General features: G+C 37.4%; 2 protein-coding genes across 2 annotated transcripts in view; both read right to left on the bottom strand.

Annotated features, from left to right (window-relative positions):
• Positions 982 to 5,821, bottom strand: LOC109830172 (adenine DNA glycosylase). The gene is given in 6 exon segments (XM_020397347.1): positions 982 to 1,336; positions 1,535 to 1,638; positions 1,729 to 2,248; positions 3,256 to 3,375; positions 3,469 to 3,585; positions 5,238 to 5,821. Coding segments are annotated over 6 exon segments (1,443 nt in total). The 5' UTR covers positions 5,730 to 5,821; the 3' UTR covers positions 982 to 1,246.
• LOC109830171 (6,7-dimethyl-8-ribityllumazine synthase, chloroplastic-like) overlaps positions 8,874 to 15,179 on the bottom strand; it is an 18,318-nt gene continuing 12,012 nt past the window's right edge. Inside the window, exons 3-8 of the mRNA XM_020397346.1 lie at positions 13,136 to 13,231; positions 12,104 to 12,199; positions 11,111 to 11,189; positions 10,924 to 10,970; positions 9,309 to 9,368; positions 8,874 to 9,214 (exon numbers count right to left, since the gene is read on the bottom strand). Of these exons, the coding sequence (XP_020252935.1) occupies positions 9,176 to 9,214; positions 9,309 to 9,368; positions 10,924 to 10,970; positions 11,111 to 11,189; positions 12,104 to 12,199; positions 13,136 to 13,231 (417 nt within the window). The 3' untranslated portion in view covers positions 8,874 to 9,175. The remainder of the gene's footprint in view (positions 9,215 to 9,308; positions 9,369 to 10,923; positions 10,971 to 11,110; positions 11,190 to 12,103; positions 12,200 to 13,135; positions 13,232 to 15,179) is intronic.

Below are 15,179 nucleotides of genomic sequence, written 5' to 3'. Positions count from 1 at the left end.
GGTGGGCGGGTAAGCGGGGGAATGGGACAATTGAAGCGTGAGCGACGAATTTGAGGGGGTGCGAATAAAGGGAATAATTAGAGATTTCCTCACGGCGATGTAGTTCTTTCTCTCTCTCTCTCTTTTTTTTTTGTTTTTTTTTTTTTTTTTTTTTTTTTTTTTTTTTTTTTTTTTTTTTTTTTTTTTTTTTTTTTTTTTTTTGTTTTTGGGATTATGGACTGTTTAAGTGTTGCTACGTGCTCTGTTTTTTAAACTCCAAGTCCAGTCGTATTTGCTTATAATGTGACCAGACAACCTCAAACATTGATCAATGGAACAAGCCCACTTCAACAATGTCACTACTGCATGCTCAAATCACATCGACGTAAGGCTGATTATTTTCTTTATTTACCTATAATCATACTAAAAGTCCATATTTCAAAAGAAGAAATGGCATCAAACATCACTAAGCCATTAGTAACCGATTTAATTAGTATGGACCGGAAATTTCCTTGTCTCTTATCATTTAAGTTTCACTTCAAACTGAAAATGCTCCACGTCCACTCTGATGAGTTCGACGAAATGTTAGTGTATAGGTGATAGGATGGAAATTGCGATTGTTATGACAAGCAATAACTTTTGCGATGTACTTGTCGATGAAACATATTTCTAGACCTAAAGTTTTAGGGCACCATAAAGAAACATGAAGATATAAGGTAATTAACAAATGAGCTTTGCTATAGGGACCCAAAATATGAGACCGACATAGGAGACAGATGAGGTATCCCTCTCCTATTGCATAATGAGTTGGCCATCATTAATAATGATCAGCTCATTATGCAATAGAATTGGAACACCTCACATGTCCCCCTGTTGGTCCTATATTTTTAGTCATTAATTTTTCTTGACAAATAGAACTCTAGGAATGTTTGAGTCGAACAATTATTTTCTTTTTCCTCTTCATAGGGAAACGAAAGAGAATATCAGTAGATTGCAATATAGTTACCACCTCAAAAAAGGAGCATGACTAGATGAAAAATAACCAGAAAAGGCAAAACCCTATTTCTTTTCCAACAAAAGTAACCTCCCCGCCTTTTCCAAGCAACAAATACATACGCTTGATACTTGTTTAGGTCGCAACTTAAGGACCAACCTCCACTCTATACTGGGACAATTCAAAAAGGCCAATTACAGCACGCACTAATTAAATATAAAGTATAAAACCCTGGTACAAGCAATATAGGCAAACAAGAATGATGCAGAAGACTTAAGTTGATCTCTTGGTTCTCTTCCTTGATATAGTTTTAGGCTGCTGAGAGATCTTTTTCTGCTTAAATTCTTTTGTCATATCATAAACCTGCATCAATGATAGATTTCCACTGAGAAGGGTAATATGATCACCTCAAAAATGGAGAGTACAGAAATAAAGTTACCAGAAATCTTGTGTAAGATAAGCAACCAAACACAAACATATACCGAAATCACTTTACTGACTAGAATGTCAAGGAAATGCAGCATCTACGAAGTATTCTAAGAAAATAACGGATGACTTCACCTTTCGTACACTTGAGGTTAATCCCAGGCTCATGATGGAATCCTCGTCCACACACTTCCATGTTATTTTACTTTGATACTTGTCGTCAAAAAAATTCAACCCTCCTTGAGATATAAACAAGGGGATTACGTAAGTAAAATTGCAGATTTAAATGCTCATGGAATTTAAAAAAATTGATAGTAACAGGCTCAAACCTTTCAGATTCAGAATCAGCACCTCCACATACAAACGGAGTCGAATGTGAGTGAAAATATGGAGATACTCTCCAACATCCTCCCTTTGCGTCAAATCACAGTTTTTTCCAACGTCAATACCAAATGACTTCTTAAGATACTTATCCATTGTTCCCCTCCTGGTTCCCATATCGGTTTTCTCTTCCTCAATTAAAATTGATGGGAACTCCCAAAGACCAGCAAGCAATCCTTCATCTGGTCTCTTAACTAAAAGATACCTATTCTTCGAGTTCAAGCTATCTGCTATCTCAACAACACAAACAGCAGCAAAGTCCTTCCTTTGCTTCGCCTTCAAAACCTTTGTGGGGTAATCTGTAACCTTAACTTTTTTGCACTTACTTGAGATTGAAAGTGCACGACACTGATCAGAAATTGGGCAGGAAGAGCAATTAGGGCTAGTTGCAGAGCACAAAGTTGCTCCCAGTTCCATGATGGCCTGGTTGAAATCTCCAGGTCTTGAAGGAGATGAAGATTTTGATTCCTCACTGAAGTAGAAAAATTCTTCAAACTTATCTTCAGTTTGGATTCTTTGGAGGCGGAAGTGGCATTCTAAGGTGACTTTTCGAAAACACTGCGTAACGAACGTTACTAAGCGGGATCATTGCGTGTGATGAAGGGAGTCCGCCAATTCGGAATTGTATTTATCTGAAGGGTAAGCACCGCTGGCGACTGCTTAGGAACCAGTGTATTCCGTCTCTTCAGCGAATCTTATCTTCGAGAATACGGAGTTTGCCCCATGGAGCGAGGTAAGACGTAATTGGCCGATGATCCCCCTATAGATTGGAGTATTTCATGGCGATACACATAGTGATAATAAAGCTTCACTTATGACCAGCGATATTATACAAGCAAGTAATCGGGGGTGTAACATAATTGTGAAAAGTGCGCCAAGTATTGGCCAAGAGTGTGACTAAGATTGAGTTCTGTGGATGCCAGACAGCTGTATGGTGTATGCGTTTTGTAGCAGAAAAGACTGATAGCCGTGACTGACTATACCATCTATGGCATTGTTAAACTACATCAGTTGAGAGATCTCAAGCCAAAATGGAAATGTGGTTAAAATAGGGGAAGAAATAGCATGAATCCATGTCCATGTATCATATGGCACTTCTTTTATGTTGCTAAATCTCATAGATTTATATTAAGACTTCTGTTATGTTCACCCCTGTGCTTCTTAGTTTGTGAGCAAGGTGATGAGAAGAATTGCATAATACAATGGTGAAAGCGCCAAGTACAAGATGCTCTAATGTCTGTGAGGGATAAATTACAGGAAAGCTTTCATTTATGACTTGTTTCATAATAATCTATATCAACCATTAAACTGAACAAATAAACCATTAAAGCATTTAAAACCCTTTACTTTCTGTCAAATCATAAACTTGAGTTGTTACACACTACACAACCTTGTCTTTAAAAACCAAAATAAGTAAATAAACAAGGATGAAGATTACGGTGGTTCTTTTTTCCCCCTCTTTATCAGAAGATTACTGGTTTGTTTGTTTGTGCTTACCATATGCTCTTCATAGTTGCAGTTTCTTTTGGGTTGGCTGATATTGCTTTAAGCCTAGTGATCACCCTTATCACATTCCCATCAACAACAGGCACTGCCTAAAACCAAACAAAGATCAATACAAAACCTAAACAGTCAAACACCAACAAAGAAAAATAAAAATCCATCAAGTTAGAAACAAACTCATCCACCTCATTAAAAGCAATAGAAGCAATAGCCCCTGCAGTATACTCCCCTATCCCTCGAACCCCACGAAGAGCTGCAGCTGTTCGAGGGAAGTTCCCTCCTTCCACAACAGCCTTTGCTCCCTGCTAGCATAACTCATAATGAAAATGAATCACATAGGATAAAGTATTAAGGTGACTATATTCATTGGTTTCAATATTCTAGCTTATGAATTTAAACTTATTTGATTAAAGAATTTGATTTTGACATTATAATTGTAATTATGATTTTGATGTATAAAACCATAAGTTGAATGTTTGTTTAAAAACTATATATTAGGATTCTAAATCAGTTAAAATAAGTCAGAATATAGATCTGGAAATGTAAAAAAGTTCAAAACACGAACTATTTTATACATATCTACAAGCATAATTTATAAGAGATTAAATGTACAAATGACAAGTCGATAAGCACATGAATCACAAATGCGAACAGTCATATTTGATTCATACACCAAAGGCTGACTTTTCTTAAATAATGTTTTGAACCAAATTTGAGCAAATACTTTCAGCGAATAACTATCAAACTATTTGATAATTATTTTGGGTAATATGCATCAAACTTGCATTAACGATTATGGGTTTTGCACAAAACGGGTCTACAATATTACTTTTATTAGAGAAGATTACCATACACTTTTAAATCAAGAAGAAAATACCACATGGCACATGCCATCATAAAATCATAGTTAATTTTACCATAATATCTGGAAAAGAACACGATAGTTTTGTAAAGCATATATAGTAAGTCCAAGGTTTTTAGTTCCTGAATAGTTTTCCTGAAAAATTATAATATTTCCTACAAAATCTGTAGTAGCTCACAATAAGAGAATTTTTAAAAAAAGACCCTTTTTGAAACTTTATTAGCAAAATCAACCTATTTTTTACTATAATCAGCAAAATCAACCTTTTTCTAGCCAACTGGCCAAAAAGATGTCGATTTTGTAAAAATGAAGCTTCAGAATACACTACACTACTAGTCCAGTGTATTTAGTGGTGCCTAATTACACCATAATAAAGTTTAATTAGTCTCGTATATTTTTTAAAGTTTAATTAGCATGTGATTAGCCAACACTAATTACACGGGACTAGTAGTCTCATGCAAGGTTTTAAATATCGGCCGATAAGTCAATATTATCGGTAATTTATCAGTTTTGAGGCCCTTCCACTACGACAAGTTTAAATTTTAATCGGTTATCGTTTTGGAGTAATTATCAGTGATAAAGCGGCAATAAGTCGATAAATCAGCCGAGTTTAGCGGTAAAAATTATTGGAACTATCAGTGATCTTAAACATGTATATTTACAATTGGATAGTGATCTTAAACATGTGCATTTACAGTTGGTATGTTTATATTTCATTAAGTTTCTACAATTGGTTAGTTTACCTTGTTATTTTTTGTTATTTGCTTGTATGTTATTCAAGATTATATTTTAGGACATTATATTATACACGCACACCCTTCGAATGACACTCTGATAAATACTACTTATCCCCAATATATTCCCGATATCTGCTATCCAAAATAAGGATTTTGACCGTTCAGTACATCCCCAATAAACCATATCTAAAACCTTGGTCCCATGTATTTTAAAAACTATATTTTGCAAAATCAATCAAAGAGGTCAATTTTGCTAATTAAATCCACAAAATGTCAATTTTGCTAATAAAGGTTTATTAAAAGTCCTTTTTTAAAAATTCCCTCACAATAATTCTGAATTTTAACCATCACATACCTCTAACAAGAATCGAGCTCGTCGATAGTACCCCAGTCCAGCCCACATCTCGTTCACCTCCTCCAAATCCGCAGCAGCCAAGTGCTGCACGGTCGGCCATCTCTCCATCCAGCGATCGAAATACCCGATCACAGTCTGAACCCTAGTTTGCTGCAGCATCACCTCGGAGACCCAAACAGCGTAAGCTCTCCCCTCATCGTCGTCACCATGATTGGTTTCTTTTCTCCACGGGAGCTTTCGGTGGTTCTCGTCGTACCACCGGAGGAGTGAAGATCGGATTTTTAGGGTTTCTGACGGGGAGAAATCCTCGATGTCGGGGATTGGGTTTGTGCATTCTGTTGGGTTTGGGGTTAGGGTTTTCTTGGATTTTGATTTTGATTTGGTGGTCATTAAGGAGAGAGGGTGGGAATTTTTGGGAGTGGGTTTGAAATTTTTGCCCGCCAAATGTTTGAAGGATTGCTGATGAGGTAATGGGGAATTGGAAAGTAGCATCGATTTTTGGACTGGCTTTTCGAATTCTTCATTAGCTTTTTGTTGTGAAATGACGAAATTGGGCGTTCTTCGAATTTGGGATGAGTTGCACACAAGCCCTTTGAACTTTGAAATTCACAAGAAACTTATGCATAGATTTTGAGAAACTTTTCAAAAGTTCATTGGAGTTTTATGGAAACCCGCAAAAACATAGTGGGGTTTTATGAAAGTTCAGGGGGATTGTGAAATTTATTCTAACCAATAGGCTTGTATTAGTATTTCCCAATACATTAATCTGAGAAAACGTTTTTTCCCCCTTTTCTGTAATGCCCTGTGAACCACTTTCAACAAAAGAAACTTGGTAAATTCAAATTAGGGAAAAATGTGTCCAGGCCCCAAAAACAGAAACTTCATGTGCTGCAGCCCCTCCTACTTTCCCCCATGTGATTCAGCCCCTTGAAGTGTGACGTTTTGTGCTGCAGCCCCTTTTTAACAATTATTGCATGCCAACTAAGCTAAAATCCCCAAAACAACCTTATCCCCTCTCCTCAATCCTTCAAACCCAGTTCTCTCTCTCTCTCTCTCTCTCTCTCTCTCTCTTTAAAAACAAGGGTTTTCTTAAGCTCGTCGCTCTGGCCCTCGCCCTCCTCGCCGTCGCCACCTCCGCCCAGGCTCCCAAGCCTCCCCAGAGTTTGTCGCCGTCTCCCCTCCTCTCCTCCACCCGACCTCTTCGCGGTAGCTCGCCGTCGCTCCCTATCTCGCTCTCGACTACGCCGGAGTTCGTCGTTGCGCCTGCCACTTTTGAACCCATAGTATGATAGGCCGGAGGAGGATGACCAAGAGAAAAGAGTGCATGATGCCCAAGAAAAGTGAAAATGAAGGGGACAGAATAGAACTAACATTGTGCAGATTAGAACTAACACTGTAGACAGAATAGAACTAACATTGTAGACAGAATAGAACTAACATTGTAGACAGAATAGAACTAACATTGTAGACAGAATAGAACTAACATTGTAGACAGAATAGAACTAACATTGTAGACAGAATAGAACTAACATTGTAGACAGAATAGAACTAACATTGTAGACAGAATAGAACTAACATTGTAGACAGAATAGAACTAACATTGTAGACAGAATAGAACTAACATTGTAGACAGAATAGAACTAACATTGTAGACAGAATAGAACTAACATTGTAGACAGAATAGAACTAACATTGTAGACAGAATAGAACTAACATTGTAGACAGAATAGAACTAACATTGTAGACAGAATAGAACTAACATTGTAGACAGAATAGAACTAACATTGTAGACAGAATAGAACTAACATTGTAGACAGAATAGAACTGTAGACAGAATAGAACTGTAGACAGAATAGAACTAACATTGTAGACAGAATAGAACTAACATTGTAGACAGAATAGAACTAACATTGTAGACAGAATAGAACTAACATTGTAGACAGAATAGAACTAACATTGTAGACAGAATAGAACTAACATTGTAGACAGAATAGAACTAACATTGTAGACAGAATAGAACTAACATTGTAGACAGAAACAATGTTAGTTCTATTCTGTCTATAATGTTAGTTCTATTCTGTCTACAGTTCTATTCTGTCTACAGTTCTATTCTGTCTACAGTTCTATTCTGTCTACAGTTCTATTCTGTCTACAGTTCTATTCTGTCTACAGTTCTATTCTGTCTACAATGTTAGTTCTATTCTGTCTACAATGTTAGTTCTATTCTGTCTACAATGTTAGTTCTATTCTGTCTACAATGTTAGTTCTATTCTGTCTACAATGTTAGTTCTATTCTGTCTACAATGTTAGTTCTATTCTGTCTACAATGTTAGTTCTATTCTGTCTACAATGTTAGTTCTATTCTGTCTACAGTGTTAGTTCTAATCTGCACAATGTTAGTTCTATTCTGTCTATAATGTTAGTTCTATTTTGTCTACAGTTCTATTCTGTCTACAATGTTAGTTCTATTCTGTCTACAATGTTAGTTCTATTCTGTCTACAATGTTAGTTCTATTCTGTCTACAATGTTAGTTCTATTCTGTCTACAATGTTAGTTCTATTCTGTCTACAATGTTAGTTCTATTCTGTCTACAATGTTAGTTCTATTCTGTCTACAATGTTAGTTCTATTCTGTCTACAATGTTAGTTCTATTCTGTCTACAATGTTAGTTCTATTCTGTCTACAATGTTAGTTCTATTCTGTCTACAATGTTAGTTCTATTCTGTCTACAATGTTAGTTCTATTCTGTCTACAATGTTAGTTCTATTCTGTCTACAATGTTAGTTCTATTCTGTCTACAGTGTTAGTTCTAATCTGCACAATGTTAGTTCTATTCTGTCCCCTTCATTTTCACTTTTCTTGGGCATCATGCACTCTTTTCTCTTGGTCATCCTCCTCCGGCCTATCATACTATGGGTTCAAAAGTGGCAGGCACAACGACGAACTCCGGCGTAGTCGAGAGCGAGATAGGGAGCGACGGCGAGCTACCGCGAAGAGGTCGGGTGGAGGAGAGGAGGGGAGACGGCGACAAACTCTGGGGAGGCTTGGGAGCCTGGGCGGAGGTGGCGACGGCGAGGAGGGCGAGGGCCAGAGCGACGAGCTTAAGAAAACCCTTGTTTTTAAAGAGAGAGAGAGAGAGAGAGAGAGAGAGAGAGAACTGGGTTTGAAGGATTGAGGAGAGGGGATAAGGTTGTTTTGGGGATTTTAGCTTAGTTGGCATGCAATAATTGTTAAAAAGGGGCTGCAGCACAAAACGTCACACTTCAAGGGGCTGAATCACATGGGGGAAAGTAGGAGGGGCTGCAGCACATGAAGTTTCTGTTTTTGGGGCCTGGACACATTTTTCCCTTCAAATTATATCAGAGCAAACGCATGCATTATCGTATGTGTAATTAATTGTTTTAATGATATAAGACATTATTTCTATAAGAATCGTAAATGATACATCCATACTGGTCGATGATTCAGATATTCGTATGGTTTTTATTGACATGACCAAAATGAAGAAAAATGGAAGAGCTGTAGCCTTGGTATAACTCTTAACACGAAAATGCTAGTTGTGGGCTGATCGAATGAGCCATGGTTTTAATTTCCTCGTCATGAAGCTGGGTTTCACAAGTTATACCAGCACAACAAAGAACCAATTGAACACGATTTCATTAATATACGCTTATTATTCCTTCACCAACATTCTAAGTTTTGCAGTTTCGCTTATTAACATCAATATGACATCACTAACTCAATTCCAACTTCAAATAGAGAGCCAAATGCTACATAACAAACTACCAAAAAGCTCATTACGCAAAAACCGCTGGAAAAGGTCAGAACATTAGGCAGCCGATCACCTCAAAATTAGCATATCAGCTCTGCGTGGTCAAAAAGAAGCCTCAAAGGCGATCAAATTTCCATCGAATTTGCTGCCAGTTTCAGCAGGGCATCACTTCAGATGGTGTTCAAACAGTGATGCCATCTCAATCTACATGGAGAAAGACAGAATTATGCTGATATTAAGAGGAAAAGAAAGAAATCCAGAGTTAAACCTGAATTTGCTGGATGAGTCACAAACTTACTGCTGTTAACGCAGCCTCTGCACCCTTGTTCCCAGCTTTGCCACCAGCACGGTTCAAAGCCTGCATATTAGTGAGGAATTCAAGTTTTGCGATAAGACTATAGCAATATAATTAGGTTTAAAAAAGACAATTTACTACAATATACTAGTTCTCTCCCGAAAATGAAACAGTAGATTTATACTTCTAAACCATGTGAATAAGTAACCCATGCGAATAAGACGGTAATATTTGGAAGATAATGTTATGCTTCTTGACAATCTATGCTAGAAATATACTTAAATCAAGGAGAGGAACCCAAATTCTGTACATATATACAAATGCTCAAACTTTCTGATACTTGGTAGTTACCAAAGACTCCAATCATGTACCCTAGAAATTTATAATTTATCCATATGTATCAAACATGGCAGATATATTCTACTAAATAAAGATTTATCTATCTTGAGCATAGAAGTCGGGAACATGGGATGCTATAGCAAACAGCGCCCCGGGTTCAATCGTCCCAGATTCGCGTGGAACACGACCTGATTCACCAACTCCAGCAACCCGATTTAGAATTCAAACCAGTTAAAATTTTGAAGCAAAAATAACTCTTTTTTCAACGAATAAACAGCAAAAAAACATGAGAAATTAAGCAAATAAAGTATGCATACCTTAATTGCAACATGATTTTCATGGTTCTTTTACCACTACTGGTATCAACTGGCATATTTTTTTTAAATTTGACTCTTGCAAAACCAGATTCCATGCAACTATGATCTTGAGAAATCTTTTGTATAACCTGAGTCATAATGTTCCTTTAACCACTACTACATGTCACAATGATAGAATAAATAAAGATGTTGATGCCTTTAGCATAAAGCGTTAATGATTTTATGAATCAAAGTAGTGCCCAAGCTCCCAAATGCTGGTGAATGAGCAGGTGAGTTGACAGTCAACCAGCTGGACAGGTTATCAACTAAACTCACTAGAGAACAAACCTAAGTGCAAATATGATCAAGGTTTGCCTTATTTGTCCTCATCATTCCTCAAACCAGTGGCAGATATATGACAAGCATTCTAAAAATCTTGCATTCCATGATAAAAAAAGATCACCGAAATATAACTAATATAAAGACCCCAAGATCCACCATCCACACTCCCAAGAAGTAGATCTCATCTTGAACATATTATTATCACTTATCACATTAAAGACAGTACATATGGATGCCTATGAATTTTAGGGGAATCCCATGGATCATGGATGGTAGGTATGTAGCAAGGGAAATTTATGTGGGAATTAAAACTGGAGATCCATTCAGTTTGGAAATAGTCATAAAAGCAATTGATTTTCAATGGAGGAGAAAAAAGGAATAGTTTGGTTTAAAACATGTCAGACAAATACAAACATAGCAAGTTGGGATGTAATCTAGCATGAAGCAATTTCTTTATGGCTGGTGCAGTTATTTCCATGATGGGGTTTAACAGAATTATTCTCCCCTTACCAGTTCAACTTCAAACAAAGGTAACTGAAGAGAAAAAATAATTTAACAAACAACATTTATCTTTAATATTTATCCATTAACATCACAATATTTTAGCAGGGAAATAGTTTTGTGGTGATAGTGTATATTACCTGCTCCATGTTTTCACAGGTTAGAACACCAAAAATGCATGGAATTCCTGCAATATTATATTAAACATTCAATAATCTTCTCGCTCCTAAAAAAGAAAAAGAAAAGAAACGGAAAAAAGGATCTAAGTTTGCAAAATACATGGATAAGCAAGAGAGAATCCAAGATAATAAATTGAAGCCAACAGACCTGATTCTATTGCAGCTGAAAGAACACCTGATGCTGCTGAATTGGCTACTGCATCATAGTGGGTTGTGTCACCTCTTATCTGCAACAAAAGATTGAAGGGGGAAAAAGTTTGCTTCAATATACAGGGTTTCCAGAAAATTAGAGAATGAGTAAGGTCCCATACACCAAATGAATTGTCTCATGATATCTGGCATAAGCAGCAAGTCACAACGGGGGTGAACATGCAAGAATTCAATTGTGCAAATGATTTCAAGGCCAGATATAACTCAATCTCAAAGAAAGTCAAAATTATCCTAAACTACAAACTCAACATTTTGACATAGACTGTGACATGTGGACATAGGACACGGGTCTCAAAAATCCATGAGTCCATAATTGTGAGACACAGCAACCTTCATAAAATTGGCAAGAGGCTAGTATATACTTGTATATTCAAGTATTTTGTGGGCTCAATAATCAGAAGCATTTGGAAGTAGATCTTAGAATCATAGGACGGTTATCTGGCATAGAAAAAGTGCTCTAGGCTGGGGATCTCACAGGATACACTAGGCACTGAGAAAATGTGGGAGGGGAAAAGGCAGTTTGCAAATTACAGAACTTTAAAAAGATATAGTAAAAAGTACATAATAGCCAAAAAGGGACTAAGCATGACACAGAAAAATATACTAGTTTAGATGGCGGAATGGATCAACATGTTAACCTGATAGGACTGAAGGAAAAAAAAATCCAATATGTTAACTTTCCTGAGATTTGACTAAGAATTTGCAATGTCCTTGAACGACTTCAACCAAAGATGCTGAGTTCAAATTCTGATGATTGAAATTAGCCATAACACTACCAACTAACCACACAAAAAATCAGTTTCTTATTACAGTAGCTATGTAGAACATAACTTTCATACTAATATTTTCAGAACTACAGAAAATGACAGATATGATTGAGGATAGGCTATATAGTCACAGTAAAATTTAAATTGAAAGAGAAAGAAGTTACCACAGCTCCAATGCATATTATTGCATGGAAGTTTCCTGACTTTCCAAGCTTTTGTGCAACCACTGGTATCTCAAAGCTACCAGGTACTTTGACTACCTGGAAAATTTAAAGCTGTTACTTGTTAGAAAAATGGTTCCTTTTGATTTACTTTTTCCTTTTCTAACAGTAGCACTATAACTTACAGAACAGAAAAGATGTATGAAATTTAGCAACTAACAACTTGTGTTGCCTGTGAATTAAAAGAGAAGGGCACAACACAATAGGATATTCAAAGCAACACAATCATTCTAATAGCATTTACAACCTGAAATACCACAAGAGCGAATCGCATGTACAATATCAATATATAAATAATTTCTAATAACATGACAAGAAAAATTAAAAAGATGGAGAGCTTGTATAGATTTATGGTTCATAAAGTACCAAAAAGTCATCAAAGAATTGGTAAGTGGTAGTTTAGATTATTTTACTATTATACACTACATCAGTCTTGTAGCGTATCAACCTAGTAACAGCATGTAGAAACTCAAAACTGGGCCTGGTAGATCTTTTTAATACAGAAAGAGCTGACTAAATAGATACGAAGAGCAAATCAAGCAGTAAAAAAATGTATGACACATATATATGCTCTTGTGAGTGACGTCATGAGGACCATAAGAATATCAGCTTCATTTCTCCATAACCATAGCCTAGTTTAAATAATTGGAAAATGTAGAGACTTTAATTGATTGCACCACCAAAAGATCAGATGGTCTGCAATAAAGGATTTAAGGATTCCTGTAGGCAAACAATTTAGCACAAAGGCTTTTTTTCCGCCCTATTAGCATCATCATTTTTGTTAATGTGGAACTTCCATAACAACGTGGCATGATAGAAACATGCATATACAGCCACCGGCACATGTGATCATGCGTACATCAACACAACCGCTTAGCAAAATAGAGGGAGCGAGAGCATTTGAAAGACATTTCTGCTACTGATTAACAAAGGTCAATAAATATTGAAGAATAAAATCAAAAATGTTTTACATACTGTAATGTCTTCTTCTCTAACTGAATATCGTCTAAAAGTCTCCAAAGCTCCTTCCAATAACAAATTTGTCACAACTTCATTAAACCGTGCTACAACCTGCATAGAAGGGGAAGAGATAGTTTAGAGTAGTATTTAAAAGGATATAATAACATCATGAGAGCTAAGTTAACACTTACTAATAGGTTAAATTAAGTCTAGTCATAAACTTAAATTTTATGATTACACCACATTTTTAAGGGACAAAATATGATTATTAATCATAACAATGTGAGTTAAGCCATTGATATTTCTCCAACAAGTGTAATTAAAACACCACGGAGTTTTAGTTAAAATAACTAACTTACAGCAAGTTGATATGCTAGCCTTTAGAAAGCAGCCAGTCATAAACCACACATAAAAGGACTGATCGTTTTGCAGTAAACACTGTTTTCCAATGGTATGGATGAGGACGTTAGAATGCTTAAAGGAATGGCCTATTTACACTAATAGAAGTCTGTAGGCTGTCTAAAAATCACAATAGATAGCTGATCCCCATCAAAACACCGATGATGGAAGTTACAATCTGACGACTTCCAGATGGCTATAATTTGAAGACTTTCACGTAGATCGCTAAAGGTTACAATCTGACGACCTTCACGACAACTGATGGAAGCTCTAATCAAACAGCCTTCATAATCAACATCGGGAGTTACAATCTGACGACTCTCACATATCAGAGAGCTAAAGCAAAGATTACAAAATGACGATCTTTGCAACGCTTCGACAGAAAGAGACTACAAATCGACGGTCTCTTCAAATCAAACTGCGGAAGTCCTCCCCGCACACCAGCATCAAGACGCACCATGTTCATAGCCACGAACGCAGCGCAAACATAGCTCCAAAAGCTGCAAACGCAGCTCAAACGCAGCTGCCATCTGCTACCAAACGCAGCTTCCAAGCTACCAAACGCAGCTCAACGCAGCTCCAAGCGCTGCCAAACGCAGCTGCCATCCGCTGCTCAACGCAGCTGCCATCTGCTGCTCAACACAGCTCCAAGCGCTGCCAAACGCAGCTGCCATCTGCTGCTCAACGCAGCTGCCATCTGCTGCTCAACACAGCTCCAAGCGCTGCCAAACGCAGCTGCCATCTGCTGCTCAACGCAGCTGCCATCTGCTGCTCAACACAGCTCCAAGCGCTGCCAAACGCAGCTGCCATCTGCTGCTCAACACAGCTGCCATCTGCTGCTCAACACAGCTCCAAGCGCTGCCAAACGCAGCTGCCATCTGCTGCTCAACACAGCTGCCATCTGCTGCTCAACACAGCTCCAAGCGCTGCCAAACGCAGCTGCCATCTGCTGCTCAACGCAGCTGCCATCTGCTGCTCAACACAGCTCCAAGCGCTGCCAAACGCAGCTGCCATCTGCTGCCAAACGCAGCTTAGTTCTCCACAACGTCAAATCGTGAGGAGAAGACCACATTCCAGTGAAACAAGACATCGGATCGTCAACGAGAAGCAAACTCGACGCGAGCATTCGAGGGAGGCATCTCATCGCCACCGTGAAGAACCCAGAATTAAACAAAGGAGAGAATCCCGATCATTCTCTTCTCTTTTGTAATCAGGAAATCCAATTGTAACTGAGATTAAAGGAATACAAATCAAATTTTCCTTCATTGTCTTTTTACTGCAAATTTTCCACAAACAAAAGATGACGACTCCGCTGGGGAATATTGTTGTATGTGGACAGTGTTTTATGGTTGCCCACATAGCTATCATGCATATATATATTTTTTTGTGATGCAAATATGCATTGAAACAAGCTATAAGAGCTTGGTATGATTGTTTATCTAGATTTTTGTGTTAAAAATAATATTATTGAGATTCATTTGTTTTATCCTAAGCATACTACTTTTGATCCCTGTGGATAAAACGCATGAATAATTAACATTGCTTTTCGTTTGATCTCTTGCTCTCAAATATGATGATTTATAGATCAAGTATGTTTTGATGTTATTATGGTTTAGATCACGACTTATGTGTTGAATGTGTTAGACCCTAGAGGGGGGGG

The sequence above is a fragment of the Asparagus officinalis genome, chromosome 2, assembly GCF_001876935.1.
Source record: "Asparagus officinalis chromosome 2, Aspof.V1, whole genome shotgun sequence".
Classification (NCBI taxonomy): Eukaryota; Viridiplantae; Streptophyta; class Magnoliopsida; order Asparagales; family Asparagaceae; genus Asparagus; species Asparagus officinalis.
This window is presented reverse-complemented; position numbering and strand designations above follow the sequence as displayed.